Genomic DNA, 13,376 nt, shown 5'->3' on the forward strand with positions numbered 1-13,376 from the left:
CATACCGCTTCTGACAGGCTTTTGAAGCAAGTGAAACTGTTCTTAATTCCAGTATGTTTATATTTTGTACTGCTTCTTCTGGTGTCCAGGCTCCTCTGATTTTCCTCCTTCAACTGGACCCCGTAGTTGTCTGCGGCTTTCTTTACTGTTTGAATACACATGGCAATGGTGTCCAAAGGTGAAGGCCTCAACGGGTATGTATCTATTCCCTGCTCGGGGTAATCGCATAGAGATCTTGCCATTGCTCCTTGATGCCTTCTGATCCTTTTATGTCTTGGAACAGACCTTGTGACTCTAGGTCCTCTTCCTCATAGAAGATTTTCTGTTCCTCCTCCTCCTCCTGTGGTACTGGAGCCATTGCAGGTTCCTATTCACCAGAGTCTTTCTCCTATGTATGTTTCGTCAAAGGTCTTGATGGGATATGGTAATCAATCTCGGAGGGAGGCATCTAAATTCTCCTTCTTTTGAAGGATCGCGGCCATTTTGGCCTTGAGACATCTTCCCTGCCACTCGATCTCTATCACGCATTCTTCGACAGAGTGTGACGCTGTGTTCTTTTTTGGCATAGTGGTCTCGGCTGCCGGTGTTCCAGCTGCCCCCTGTAGGAAAGTGCCCTATTTTTGCATGGTTGTCACCACTTTTTGCTTAATGTTGATGTACTTTGACTGAGTGTGCGCTGGGCTCCTGCCAACCAGGGACCCAGGGCCTATTTTTTCCCCTAAAACAGTACAGTTGCAAATCCCAATTGTCAACTCTCTGGCCACTTGTAAGCCCCTTGTAAAAAGTACCCTAGGTACCGAGGGCACTGTGAGCAGGGAAGGCCTCTCAGGACTACAGCACTTATTGTGCCACCCTTGGTGGCCCTGTACCTTTACACACACACTGCCTTTGCAGGCGGCGTATTTTGGTGCAAAACAAAGTGAAGAGTCAACTAGGCACCCATCCCTGTGTGCCATGCCTACAACCCACTGCCATGGCATAGGTAAGCCTCCCCTCTAAATGGGTACACTATACCAGTGGTGAGGGTACAGCTGCATGACCCCTGTACCCCTACATTGTCATGTCAATTCTTAGGCATTGTAAGTGCAGTAATGCCATAAAGAGTATATGGTATGGGAGTTTGTCATTACGAACTCCACAGAACCATAATGGTTTTACTAAAAAAACATGAAGTTTGGTATCAAACCTCTCAGCACATCTCAGCACATTAAACCCACACTGATGCCAGTGTGGGATTTAATGAAAAATGAACTCAGAGGACATCTTAGAGATGACCCCTGAAAAACTACCTAACTCTAGTGTACTGGCTGAGTAGCTGCTCACCAGCTGCCACCACCAGCTATGACCCCTGGGTCGAGAGCTTGCGCTCTCAGGTCCTAAAACAAAACACGTCCTGGGACGAGGTGCCAAGCCTCCTCCCCAAGATGGGAAGGGTCCACGAAGGGTAAGCTTCAAAGGCCTGACGCCTTTGTGAGCTACTCCAGCCATTTGCTGATTCCAGCAACTGGCCCCCACCAGTTCTGAAACCCACTTTGGGGAGGAGAATCAGCATGAAAACCAAGTTAGGAAGAGCGGTGTGCCCATCTTTGCCAACTCCACCCCTCAGGTAGGGAAGACGAGGTGAACCACAACTCTCAGTCCCCGCCATCTTGCAGATGGGGGGGGTACAGCCTACCACAGTGAGGCTCATGCCGCCTCCCACTGGAGGGTGGCATAATAGGGGGTGTACACACCCCATGGAAGGGACCTATTGGTACCAACCTGTGTCTACCTGCAATGTCCCTAAATTTAGTATTTAGGTGCAACCCTGAATCTTGCCTCCTCAGACCAGAGCCGAAAAGAAGAAGCAAGAAGAAAAAGCATCGAACAGCCGTGCGGAGAGAAGAAGATGAGGACACCAACTGACTTGGCCCCAGTCCTACCGGCCTGTCCCAACCTCAGACTCCTCCAACAGAACCTCAGTGTGTCCTGCAGTCAGCAGTCCTCAAAAGCTCGGAGAACCTGCCCTGCCCTTGTAACTAAAAAGGACTTTGTCTCCCGTGAGCACTGAACTTGCTCAAAACCAACCAACTCTGACTCCGGCCGACTCTGTGTGTCTCCTCCACTCCGCTACCGGCGCCTAAGCTCGAGTGCACCACCACCCTAAGGAGGTGCTCCCAGCAATCCTAGCCTGGATCCCAGTGACCCCTGAACCTCAACAAGCTCCCAAATCAAACCTGCAGCCAACAACTAGAAGGTCCCCTCAACCACGACCGAAGGAGACACCCTGACCGACTCCCAAAGACACCAATCGCCTCAACAGCAGCAGACTGACTCCCAGGGAACAGTGACCGAATCTGCAGCATCAGACAAGACCACATCCTACACCTGGCCACCCCTGTGCTGCTGGTAATGTAGTTCTTGTTTTGGCCATTGGGCCTTACAGTGCTGACCGTGACACCAGGAGCTTTTATTCTCCAATCTGGTGGCCTGCCTGCTGCAGTCCCCAAGCCCACGACCGTGCTTAGCCCATTGGCTAACGTGAGGTCTCTGCACTCTGCACCCAGCCGCCTCTGTGCCACTGGCAGTGCGACTTGAGTGCCCATTTGACCGAATCTTACCCATGGACTCAAACTCAGTTCTGTCTTCCCAGGACTAAATGTGGCTTGTGAGTAGTACTGTGAACCTGTAATAAGTTTACAAAACCCATTGTCTCTTTTTTTTTCTTTCCCTCATGACTTGCACCAGCCTTTCTATCTAGAGAAACCTGGCTGTAATTGTAAAGTAATACAGCTATCTGCAAATACAAAGTAATTCTACTGTTACTAATGCACTGCATTCAACCTGTATTTAAACTGCATATGCTTGCAAAGTATTCTTATACTTACCTATACCAGGTCTGGCTTGGTTCTAGAAAATAAATACAACTAAATAATATTTTATACAAACCAATTGGTCAGAGTTCTGTCCTTGAGTGTGTGAAATCATTTTTTGCCTGAGTTGTACATTAAATGCTTAGGACTACCATCTGATAAGGCCCTACTGCTCGCACAAGCTACCACAAACAGAGAGTAAGGTACTGTTTACTTTAACCTCTGCCTACCTTTGTGAATCAATTGAACTGTGTGCACAATATACCTTACTTTGGTATAGTATATACAGAGCCAGCTTAGGTTTTTTTAAACTTCCGTCGTCTTTCATTGCCGGCGACTTTTCCAAGACTCAACTGCCTGTGTATTCCTTGGTGTGGGACCCCAGGGGCTCGTTCCACCTCCACTTGCCTACGGTCAGCAAAAACATCAGCACAGTGACAGCCTTTTGGGCTCTAAATTCATAAATGAATTCACTCTACTGGAATATGTAATAGTGTAACGGCATAACAGACTACAGAAATACTGGTACAGACGGTGGTCAACGAAGAGAAGAGACCTCGAACCTGGTAAGCAACAGCCACCCAGGCATTTTCAGCTTCCACAACCCTAAATCTCTTGTCAAGGTTTGTCTTGAGTGGCGGCAGTAAAACCCAACCATAGCGAGTACCTAAGAGGTGGATTTCCTCTACTCTTCTGCAACAATCGTCTGTACCAGTATGCCTATGATCTTTTATACTATTACCTATTAGCCCACTTAGTCAACTTTGGACACCAAGAACTTTTGAGACTGAAAAAGTTGGGTAGAAATTGTTTTTGAGAAGGATATCGTCACATTTACAAATGCTGACACCTCGAGCCTCTTTAATCCACAACCAAACACTCCCTGCCCCTTCTTCTCACTCACGTCAGTTGTTTTTCCATCCCTGTTTTCTCCCTTTGTCAGGGTTTGACCATCTTTTTCATCCTCCTCCTTTCCTCCTTGTGCGTATTTCTATCTCTTGCTCTAGTCAAAGCCTGATGAGGACAAATAAGTGGTGGTCCCCAAAAATGAGTGCTAGGGGGCCAGCATGCAATCAAGGGCTCAGATTTGGTATTGGCTGCAGGCTTACTCTGGTGTGCTTCTCAGCTTTCATGTGTGGATGTGAACTCACAGTCAACTGTCCCAAAAGTAATTATTTCAAAGAACAGTATTGTCTCAATTAAGAACTAAATCTACCGAAAATGTGACTGAACAATATGTATTAGATAGCTCAATAGCACACTATTTAATATACCAACATTAAGTTAGCCAGACCTTTCACACATGGGCCAACATTTTAATATAACAGTGCTGCAGGCAGACTACATTTCATAATATAGCAAAACATGTTCACGTCGCGGTTCTTCTGACCAAATATACATTAATTAAAATGTGTTAGCAGTAGAGAGCTCTAGAAGACGACACAAGCCTATACCTTTGCAGTTTGCCACCAAATTATAATTAAGGCTCCCATTATTCAATTTTTACTGATTTTTACAGATAAATACAGACATAAAATAATGTGTTTCTTGTCTGTATTTATTTTTGCAAGCGGAAAAATGTGCTTCATTTGGGTGACCTCCCTGCTATCTTCATGTTTTCCAGGACAACCGCTGAGCAGATAGACAGCATGGAATGTTGGAAAACAGGTTGAAATTACCCTAAAAACAGTCATACGTTAACATATATGTGTATTATAATACTGATATGTACCTGTGGGTGTAGTGTTTCGATATATTTGGCTGTTTAGTTTGCTAAAGAGATAAGCAGAAAAGTATGAGTGAATATTTATCAGTAAAATAAATGTTGAAATATATCATTTTACAACTCCCTTTATTCAAAAAACACAAATTAAATATGGCTAAATACCAAAAAGGTGGCCCAAAAATAAATATGGATAAATAGAGACGGAAATGTTAAAAAAAAATAAGTACCATAAAACCAGGAGCCCTAATTATAATGCTCTCACCAAAAAAAAGTGTGAAGTTAAAAGGGGGAGACATGAATCACATGATAGAGAGGCACATTTAATTAACACCTACTATCACACCTGACCAGTAGAAATTCTGTGCGAGGGTTTAAACATTTCCTGCAAAGAATTGTCTGCAAACTGTTGTCTTAAGATTCAGTCTTTCAGCCATACCCAGCAAATAATTTAGGTGGCATGGGTTTGTATAATCATGGGACAGTTTTTAAAAGCCAAGGACACTTCAGTAGGTTACAGATATATGGCCAATATTCTTTACACAAAAATTGGTATAAGCAGTTGGCTTATGACCAGGGTCACTGGAATTATGACATTTTATGCCTGTGGCGATTTCCACATAATTATTAATTCCGTGCATTTAACACCTAATCCATTATTTGCTGCATAATCTGCTGATATTAGCAAGAAATGCTGTTCTAGCTTGAATGAATCAAAAGTGAGTAAAATTGTAGAAACTCATATTGTTGTGCAATGGAAGGTCTTTCCCAAAAGTTAACTGCTCACGTTTCTGTTGCTTATTGCTATATTTGGGTGTCAGACTAGTAATAATGAGGTGAAACCCTTTGCCCATGTAGTTTTAACATGTGCGAAAAGATCAAAATAATGAGGTAACAATCATAAAATGTGCCGCAGTATACCACATTATTTGTTTCTTCTTACTGCATAATTTAGTCAGCCATGCCGCATAACTTGGTCCTCCCAAGTCATATAATTCCTTAGGATAAAGGAATGCATTTAGTGCATTGCAGCTGCAGAGTGTAATTGAACGGTTTATTGCAGGGCTTTATACTGGTACATACAACACATTTCACACCAATGTAATGTTAATCATACTACATTATGACAGTGAGATTTCTCTAATTTCCTGCATCCATATGGATAAATGGAGAGTTATTCTTAAGAACCTCTGCCAGTGTATTTTCTTGTGGGCAAAACGGCTTTGATTTAACCCGAAAAAACAAAAAAAAAAAAAAAAGGGGGCCTCTCAAATGACCAGAGCACAAGACGTTTCTGTTAATATTAGGCGCAGAGGCAGCACTTCAAAGAGAACATATTTTACCCCCAAGAAGTAGAATTTGCACATACTTGCTGGGAGTATGTGAGGAGAGCCCACCCCCAGTGTCTGCTTCAGCACTACATGTGTATAAGATCAATGGGCAGACAGAGTACGAAGACAGAACATACACACACACGCACACGCATGCCCCCCCACACACACACATGTACTCACAAAGACACTTTATTTTACACCTAAACTACACTTCAAGAAATCTAGTACAAAATTATTCTGCACATGACTGCCGATAAAAAACCAAGAATGAACAGGTTACCGTGGCTGTGCATGCCTCCAAAATGCCGTAAAGGTTAAAAAAAATAATAATAAGTTTAATTAGCAAAGGAAAACCGGATCAAGAAAAGTGAGACTGTGGGGTGCAGGTGGAGAGTGCAGTGAGGGGAGGGGAGGGGAGCAGCACACAGTGGAGAACAACACACCAAGGAGAAAGGAGCGCAGGAAAAGGAGAAGCACACTGACGAGAGAGAGCAACGGGTGTAGGAAAGTTCTTGGATGAGAGTGAACAACAGGGAGCATGAGGGGGGAACAGAAGTACACAAACGTAACACTGGAAAACAAATGCACTCTCATTGAGTCTTAAAGAAAAAAGAAAAAAATCCATAAAAGTGAGCAGCAGAAGGACAAAAGTAAAGAGGCTATGCTCCAGGGAATGAACAAACACAAGATAGACAATGCAAGCCATCCAATAAGAATCAAGGAAATGGGAGTGACAATAAAGCCATGTATTGAAACAATGTTTAGACATCACAATATATATTTTGTGGTTGTATTCTACTTACCACCACCTCCTGGAACAGGTCGTGGGGCAGGTTTTTTCGTGGGAGTGCCTGCAAATAAGCAGAGAAAGCTGAGTGAATTTCCAGACAAAGTAACTCACAATTCAGTAAAGGAATGAACAAATAAATAAATCTCCGTCCTTGTCAGGCAGCATCACATTTATACTTTATTTAACCTCAACACTTGCACAACTTTGCTAAAGTATCCAAATCAGGCTTCTCCAACGAGAAGCTCGTGAGCTACTGGTAACTCACCAGCTATCTGAAAGTAGCTCTCCTGTGTTCAGCCTGCCAACTAAATCAGAAGCTTTTGCTTGGTTTAATTAATATGTTTATACCAAAATCAAAAGCTTGCATCAATGACACAATGTGAGTATTTTTAGAACTCATCACCTGATATTTGAAGAAAAATGGCAGAATTTCCAATTGAATTTCCAACTCACCTATTCCAACCATTGATTTGGGTAACAATAAACATATGTTATTTCAAAGCAAAGATGGGGCCCCATTATGATGCCGGTTGGACGTGCATCTGACCTGCGTCATGTCAGAAAAGGGACCGCCCAACAAGGAGAAGGTGGTACCTCTTCCTTTATTAGTGTGTGACCCCCTTCACAGCAGTTGGAAAGTGCATATTTCCTATTGCGGCTAGTGCTGCCGGCTGCAGCGCAAACTGCAATAAGAAACATGCACTTTTTAAACATCCCTGCGCCACACGATGCAGGGATGTTTAGGGGTGCACCACTGGTGGCCAACAGGCCCCATAGAGGAGGGCCGGGTGGAAGGAAATCACTTTCTGTCTGCCTTTTCATGGCAGTCGAACTGCCATGAAAGGGCAGGAGGAAAGTGAAATCGTAATCCAGACGGCAGAGCTGAGGCTGGTTCTGCTGACATTTGGGGATTACTTTTCCAACCACCGCCCGTATGGGCTTCGTGAGCCCGTCAGAAGAGTTGCGGAATTCCCCCACGCGTTTCCCTCCGACTGCCATTATCGCGAGACAGCGGTCAGATAGAAACCTCAGATGTCGGGGGGGGGGGCTCCAACGTGCTGTCGGATGGCTTTTCTCCCAACATAATCTTGAGACCCAAAGTCTTCACTATGAACTTCCGATTCACCAATACATGTTATATATCACCACTTTAGAGGCATTCCAAATTGATAAGGCCTTTTATGTTTTTTACATCAGTGCTGGCAACTCTGCCTGAGGCACTGAGGTGATGACTGCTGATAATTTTGCATGAGGTTTCAACAATACATAGAGTAGTACCTTGGAAGGATTTTCATTCACCACAAGTAGATTTTGTTACAGAAAAGGTTGGAGTTTCCTGATATAAATGGCCAATCAACACAGCTACAAAGGCAAAACTTATTAGTGACTCTCCCATCCGCCATTCAACTAGGGAAAAGCAGGTGACTTAAGTAAAGTTGTACTATTATTTAAGAGGTGGTGACGGGGAGAATATAGACAAACTTTCTTCTTCATGCCATAACTTCTGTTGCCTTAATCCTAAAACCCCCTTCACTTGCATCAATAGCATAATTTAATGAACTGAGCTGTTTTATATCCAAACAGTAGAATGACCGAGTGTGTATTTATAGCCCCTCAATGTACCACAGATCACAGTCTCTCAACTACCCATTTAGGGGGTGTAACTCAACTGTGTTGAAGCAGCGGGTCTGAAAAGCTGGGTTAATATAAATTCATGGACCTTGAGACAAAAAAATAAGTGGTCTTCAATAACGCAAACATGTTCTGCAGTATCCTGTCTACCAAAGTCACACCAGACATGGAAAAGATGCCCAGTGGTACTGTTGGATGAAAGTTGCTAGTTGCCATCAGTTCATGCCGATGGTGAACAAAATGGTGTAATGCCTGTCTTTGTAACAGTCACTAGGATGTCAACTACATTAGTACCTAAGGTACTATCAGACTTCTTGTCCTCTCAGAGATGCATGCCTCTGGGATGCCAGGATACCTCTGAAACTGGCTAATTAGATTAGCACAGGTCATTGTTCTTTGGTCTCTTAATTTACGTGTCTATTTGGAACTCAGGATTCCAACCTCTCTCGCATCTGGTTGATTGTTCTGATACGTAATTACTATTCCATCACCAGGGCTTTAGACCCAGATGATGTCCCTGACCACGGGGTCTGAGTCAAGAAAGTGTCAGTCCCTGTTCAGAGACAAATGTCCATTTATGGCCTCTGTGGACCAATCCTCATGTCTTTTGAATCTACTTGGATATCTGCTAAAAGCTGAAAAATTATGTTCTTGTAGCTTTCATTAAATATTAATTACTGGAGTTTGGAATAAAAGAAACACTTTGCATCGTGTAATGTTTGCTTGTGATACTCCCTACATGAGTACAATGAGAGTATATTAATGCATACTGCAGCTCATTTTTGTCTTCAAAGTCTGACAAAGGATATTTTGAACTTCAAGAGCCCTCAGAAACAAAGTGTTCTGAAATCTACCACCGCTTTAACATGCGTCAACCTTTATTGTTATTGATCTATAGTGAGCAATCAAGATCTTGCCCTCAAGGCCTCTACGTAAGTTGTGTCTACACTTTAGGGGAGGTTGGGAAGAGGAGTTACAGCTACCCACCCGAAAAAGTGATTCGGCATGGTGTTCTATGCGTAAGGGAAGAACGTGCTAGCAGTAAAAATCAACCTAGAGATTTTCTAGCATTTAATTTTCTTATTCTTTTTTAATCGAAAGATGTGAAAAAACAAAAAATCTTCGTTAGGGTAGTTCAGGTCATTCCATGTTTCAGAGTCTGCGTCAGTAATATGGCTCGAATTTCAGCATATGCGAACAGGATGGGACTAGGAATTAGGGACCAGGATAGGATGGAACTAGGACTAGGGAAAACTAGGATGTGGGCTCAACTATTAGTTGTACCTTTCTAGGAGTACCTTATTATGTGAAATAGGTGGGTTTATTTTTATCTCCACATTTCTGTATCCCATTTTCATTCAAATGGCCATTGTTAATTGTATAGCAGTAATCCCAGATAACAGCGAAGTAATAATGATTTAAGATTAGCATTTCCTGCAGGTTCCAATATTTTGAACAGGATGTTATGTATGTCAGTTTAGATGAAAATAACTGTAGAAACACGTAAAAATGATGTTCTGAAATTTTTTTACTTTGATAACCTCGTGAAGGACTTGAAGGGAATGCGTCATTAAAGTCACTACTCTTACTACTCCCAACGTTTGCTTGGGAACCCCTGGTCTAGGAGGTCATGCAGGTTGTAGCAGAAACAGTAAGTAAAAGAGGCTCTTAAGGCCCTGACTCCACTCCTGGCCCTGGCCTTCGCCTTTCAGCAGCAAATATGAGGTACTTGAGGGACTAATGGTGAGACCAGTCAACCTTTTGAGATATTTTCCTGTGAAAAAGTGTGTATTGTAGTTTCTACCACCACTGCCATTTTGGTGAATCAACAATCTGGGATTATGTGCTGGAAAAATCGTTATCAGCCAGGAAAGAAAGAACCTGTGTCAGGAAACATGTTACAAGGATGCTTTTAGAGCCCCTTCTCCAAATGTATGCAAACACTGTCATATACTGGCTGTCCTCAGAGAAGGTTTTATTCCTATAACCACCAAGCTGTAACTAAGTGAAGGGCAGTTATGAATGGCAAGCCGTTTTGTTTGATTTCTTGGTTTAGTTTTCTGATCCCCTTGATTTTTCATCTATAAAGGTAGCGCATCAGGAAACGAACAGTCTCTTGGGGTGTGAACATTATGGCTGAAATTAGAGCTCATCTAAATACTTCTATAGGGGATAAGTTTCTTTTAAGGTTTTAAGGAGAGGCATGTGATTTCAATATTTTGCAGTGTACAAAAACAGACTGCCGCAATATACTTTCAAGAAGGGGGGGGGGGCTTTGGCCTTTACCTGCATGTTTTGGCAATGAGAGGATTAGGATGTGGTAACCAGCAAGTTGTCCGGCTGGTGTTTCGCTCCAATTTGATCCATAGAGAAGGGATGTCCCATAAAAAGATAAAAAGCCTTATGCATAGAGACAAGAGCTTACAAGTAGCCACTCTTTCCACCGGGACATCAGTGAAGGTTCCTTTTCACCCATAAATTCAGCAGCAATTCAGAATTAACATAACAACATCTAGCAGTAAGGTGCTTGACTGCTGTGTAAATTACATTGGCGCTGTGACATTTGTATGACATTGTGGCAGAGAATACATCAAGACTGAATGCCTAGGAATTGCCTTTGGATGCTTTAGGTTCCATGCCAATATAGGGGAGCAAAAGCTTACTCTGAGGTGCCTCCTTTCTCTGTGCTTTGGCCCTGAGCAGGTCTCCTGTGATGCTTGCTTTGTCAGTGGGAACAGCATAAGGCTAGCCTCCTAACCAGCTCTGCGTATTCCAAGGAGGGCAAAAGTGTGGAGCGGTTGCAAATAACTTCTCCTTTAGTGAATTCATTTACTGGCCATGTTAAAAATGCCAGACCTGTATTTCTTCTGGAGAATCAGTGCCTCCCTACCATTATATGTATATATTATTAAATGCACTCAAAGTGGTGTGGTGGAGATAATAGGTTGCCAAAAGGGACAAGTATGAGTACTAGATGCTTCTAGGGGGACTGCCGCCAATCCACGTAGTACATCTAAAATCCTGTCAGTAATATTGTGCAAAATATGAAGACATGCAAAGGTTATCTGACACAACATGGGAAGTAGTGGCAGAAATGGCTGGGTGGTATGGATGTAGCTGTGCTTCTCAATGGGTGTATGTATCTGCCATTTTAAATTTGGTGCCACCAAGAATGTCTGTTGGTATGATGGGCTCGTGGTGAGCTTGTGGCAAAACCACTGCTAAGATCTCTAACTTCTGTACATTATTAAAGCAGACCTCATTGTATCTCCTTCAAGGCAAGCATATTGTAGGCAACTGAGGACTCTAAAACGCCTACAGAGATTGATGCATCACAAGAGATATCCTGGTGTCCATTATTCCAATACAAATATTGAGTATGTTATAGGACTGTTTGTTGTGAAAATTATGGCCATCTAATAGCTGTACTCAGAATGCGACAATCGAAAATGAAAAAGTAGGAGTTGGTCATTGGCATGACAAGAATGACTCCATCCCCATGCCTTATTTAGAAAGTGGGCTCAACCTGTCATTGAAATGTATGGGGGCTCAGTAAGTGTACACAATCTGAACATATTTATAATTTTCCCAAAATCACAAGGAGGCCTTGTGGGTCGCTTACGAATTTAGAACAAATAGAAGATGCAAAGCACATTTTCAAGTTTGTACCTTTTGAGAGCAAAATCCTATGATAGATTCACATGATATTCATCATCGATGTAGCTGTATATATATATATCTCCTTTGTTGGTATTTAGATGCTGCTGGGTTTTCACCACAATGTCTACTCTTGTATTGCCTCTTGTCTGGTCTCAGGATAAACACAATGGGGCAGATCTATATTGGAGATGCGCCATTTTTACGCCGCCGTTGCGTCACTTTTGTCACTTTTGTGACGCAGCGGCGGTGTAAACCCTGCGCCACGTTGCGCCATATTTACATCGTGACGCATCTATGGAGATGCGTCACGATGTAAAGCCCTGCGCCACGTAAAACCTGCGTCAGGTTTCACGTGGGAGTGTCGACAGAGGGGGGGGCGTTCCCTCGCAGGAACGCCCCTGAAAAGTGACTCAGTCAAATCTATAAGATTTGACTGAGTCACTTTCCCAACGCTGATGCGCCAAAACCCTGCGCCTGCTTGAAGCAGGCGTAAGGCTTGACGCACCATGATAGGGATAGGGTAGGTTGGAACAGTGCTGGAGTTGCGTCGCGCTTGCGACGCAACTGAAGCACTGCGCTAACCTTACGCCATCGGGTGCGTCACGCATCTGTTTATTCCTGCGCCATGATGCGCCGCATTGTAAATGCGGCGCATCATGTGTGGCGCAAGGGTAAACTTGCGTGACGCATCATTCCTGGTGCATCCTTGCTGATTTGCAGGGATGCGCCAGGAAACATAAATCTGCCCCAATATTGCCAAGTAAATGAAGAAGGTGTGTTCTATGTGGGTGTTATGTATTCCTATGTAATGGACATATTCCTCTATGGAGCCAGCTAATCTTTTTGTTTTTGTTATATTTATTACATTTTATGTATATTATCAAATGGATTATATATCACAAACAATACTCCATTCATATTACAGTTTTTTAGCCGGTAAACAATTCTCAAACATTCTAAATAATTGTAATGAGTAATACAAAATCAAATAGTACCGATACTCTATATTATATTTTGCAACATACAATTAACACTATAATATTTCGACAAAGAAATTTAAGAATTTCTGCCATGCAATCGCAATAAAGAAGACCATTTTTCACTGTAAAAAGGCCCTTTAGAGTCACTAGAAAAGATAGTTCTTTAATCCAGTTAATCAAGTTTTGCATAACCCCCAACTTTCCAATTTAGGAGAATATGCTTTCTGACAACCACAGCTCCTTCAGTAATCCAAAACTCTATATGCAGGTTACATATTTGTATCTAATGGATAATCCTGGAATTCTTGACATTTTTGTTTGACTCTTTATCCCAAAATACTGGTCATTGAATATGTAAATGGTGTATCTAAGAGTGCCTACTTTACCACATATCAAGCAAGCAAT

General features: G+C 42.7%; 1 protein-coding gene across 4 annotated transcripts in view; it reads right to left on the bottom strand.

Moving 5' to 3' along the window:
• The window catches only part of LOC146805099 (CD99 antigen-like), a 262,650-nt gene that overhangs the window by 115,845 nt on the left and 133,429 nt on the right, over positions 1 to 13,376 (bottom strand). For all 4 annotated transcript variants that reach the window (XM_085622237.1, XM_085622239.1, XM_085622238.1 and 1 more), the window contains exon 5: positions 6,713 to 6,760. In XM_085622237.1, the coding sequence (XP_085478363.1) occupies positions 6,713 to 6,760 (48 nt within the window). The remainder of the gene's footprint in view (positions 1 to 6,712; positions 6,761 to 13,376) is intronic.

This window comes from Triturus cristatus, chromosome 8 (assembly GCF_964204655.1).
Source record: "Triturus cristatus chromosome 8, aTriCri1.1, whole genome shotgun sequence".
NCBI lineage: Eukaryota > Metazoa > Chordata > Amphibia > Caudata > Salamandridae > Triturus > Triturus cristatus.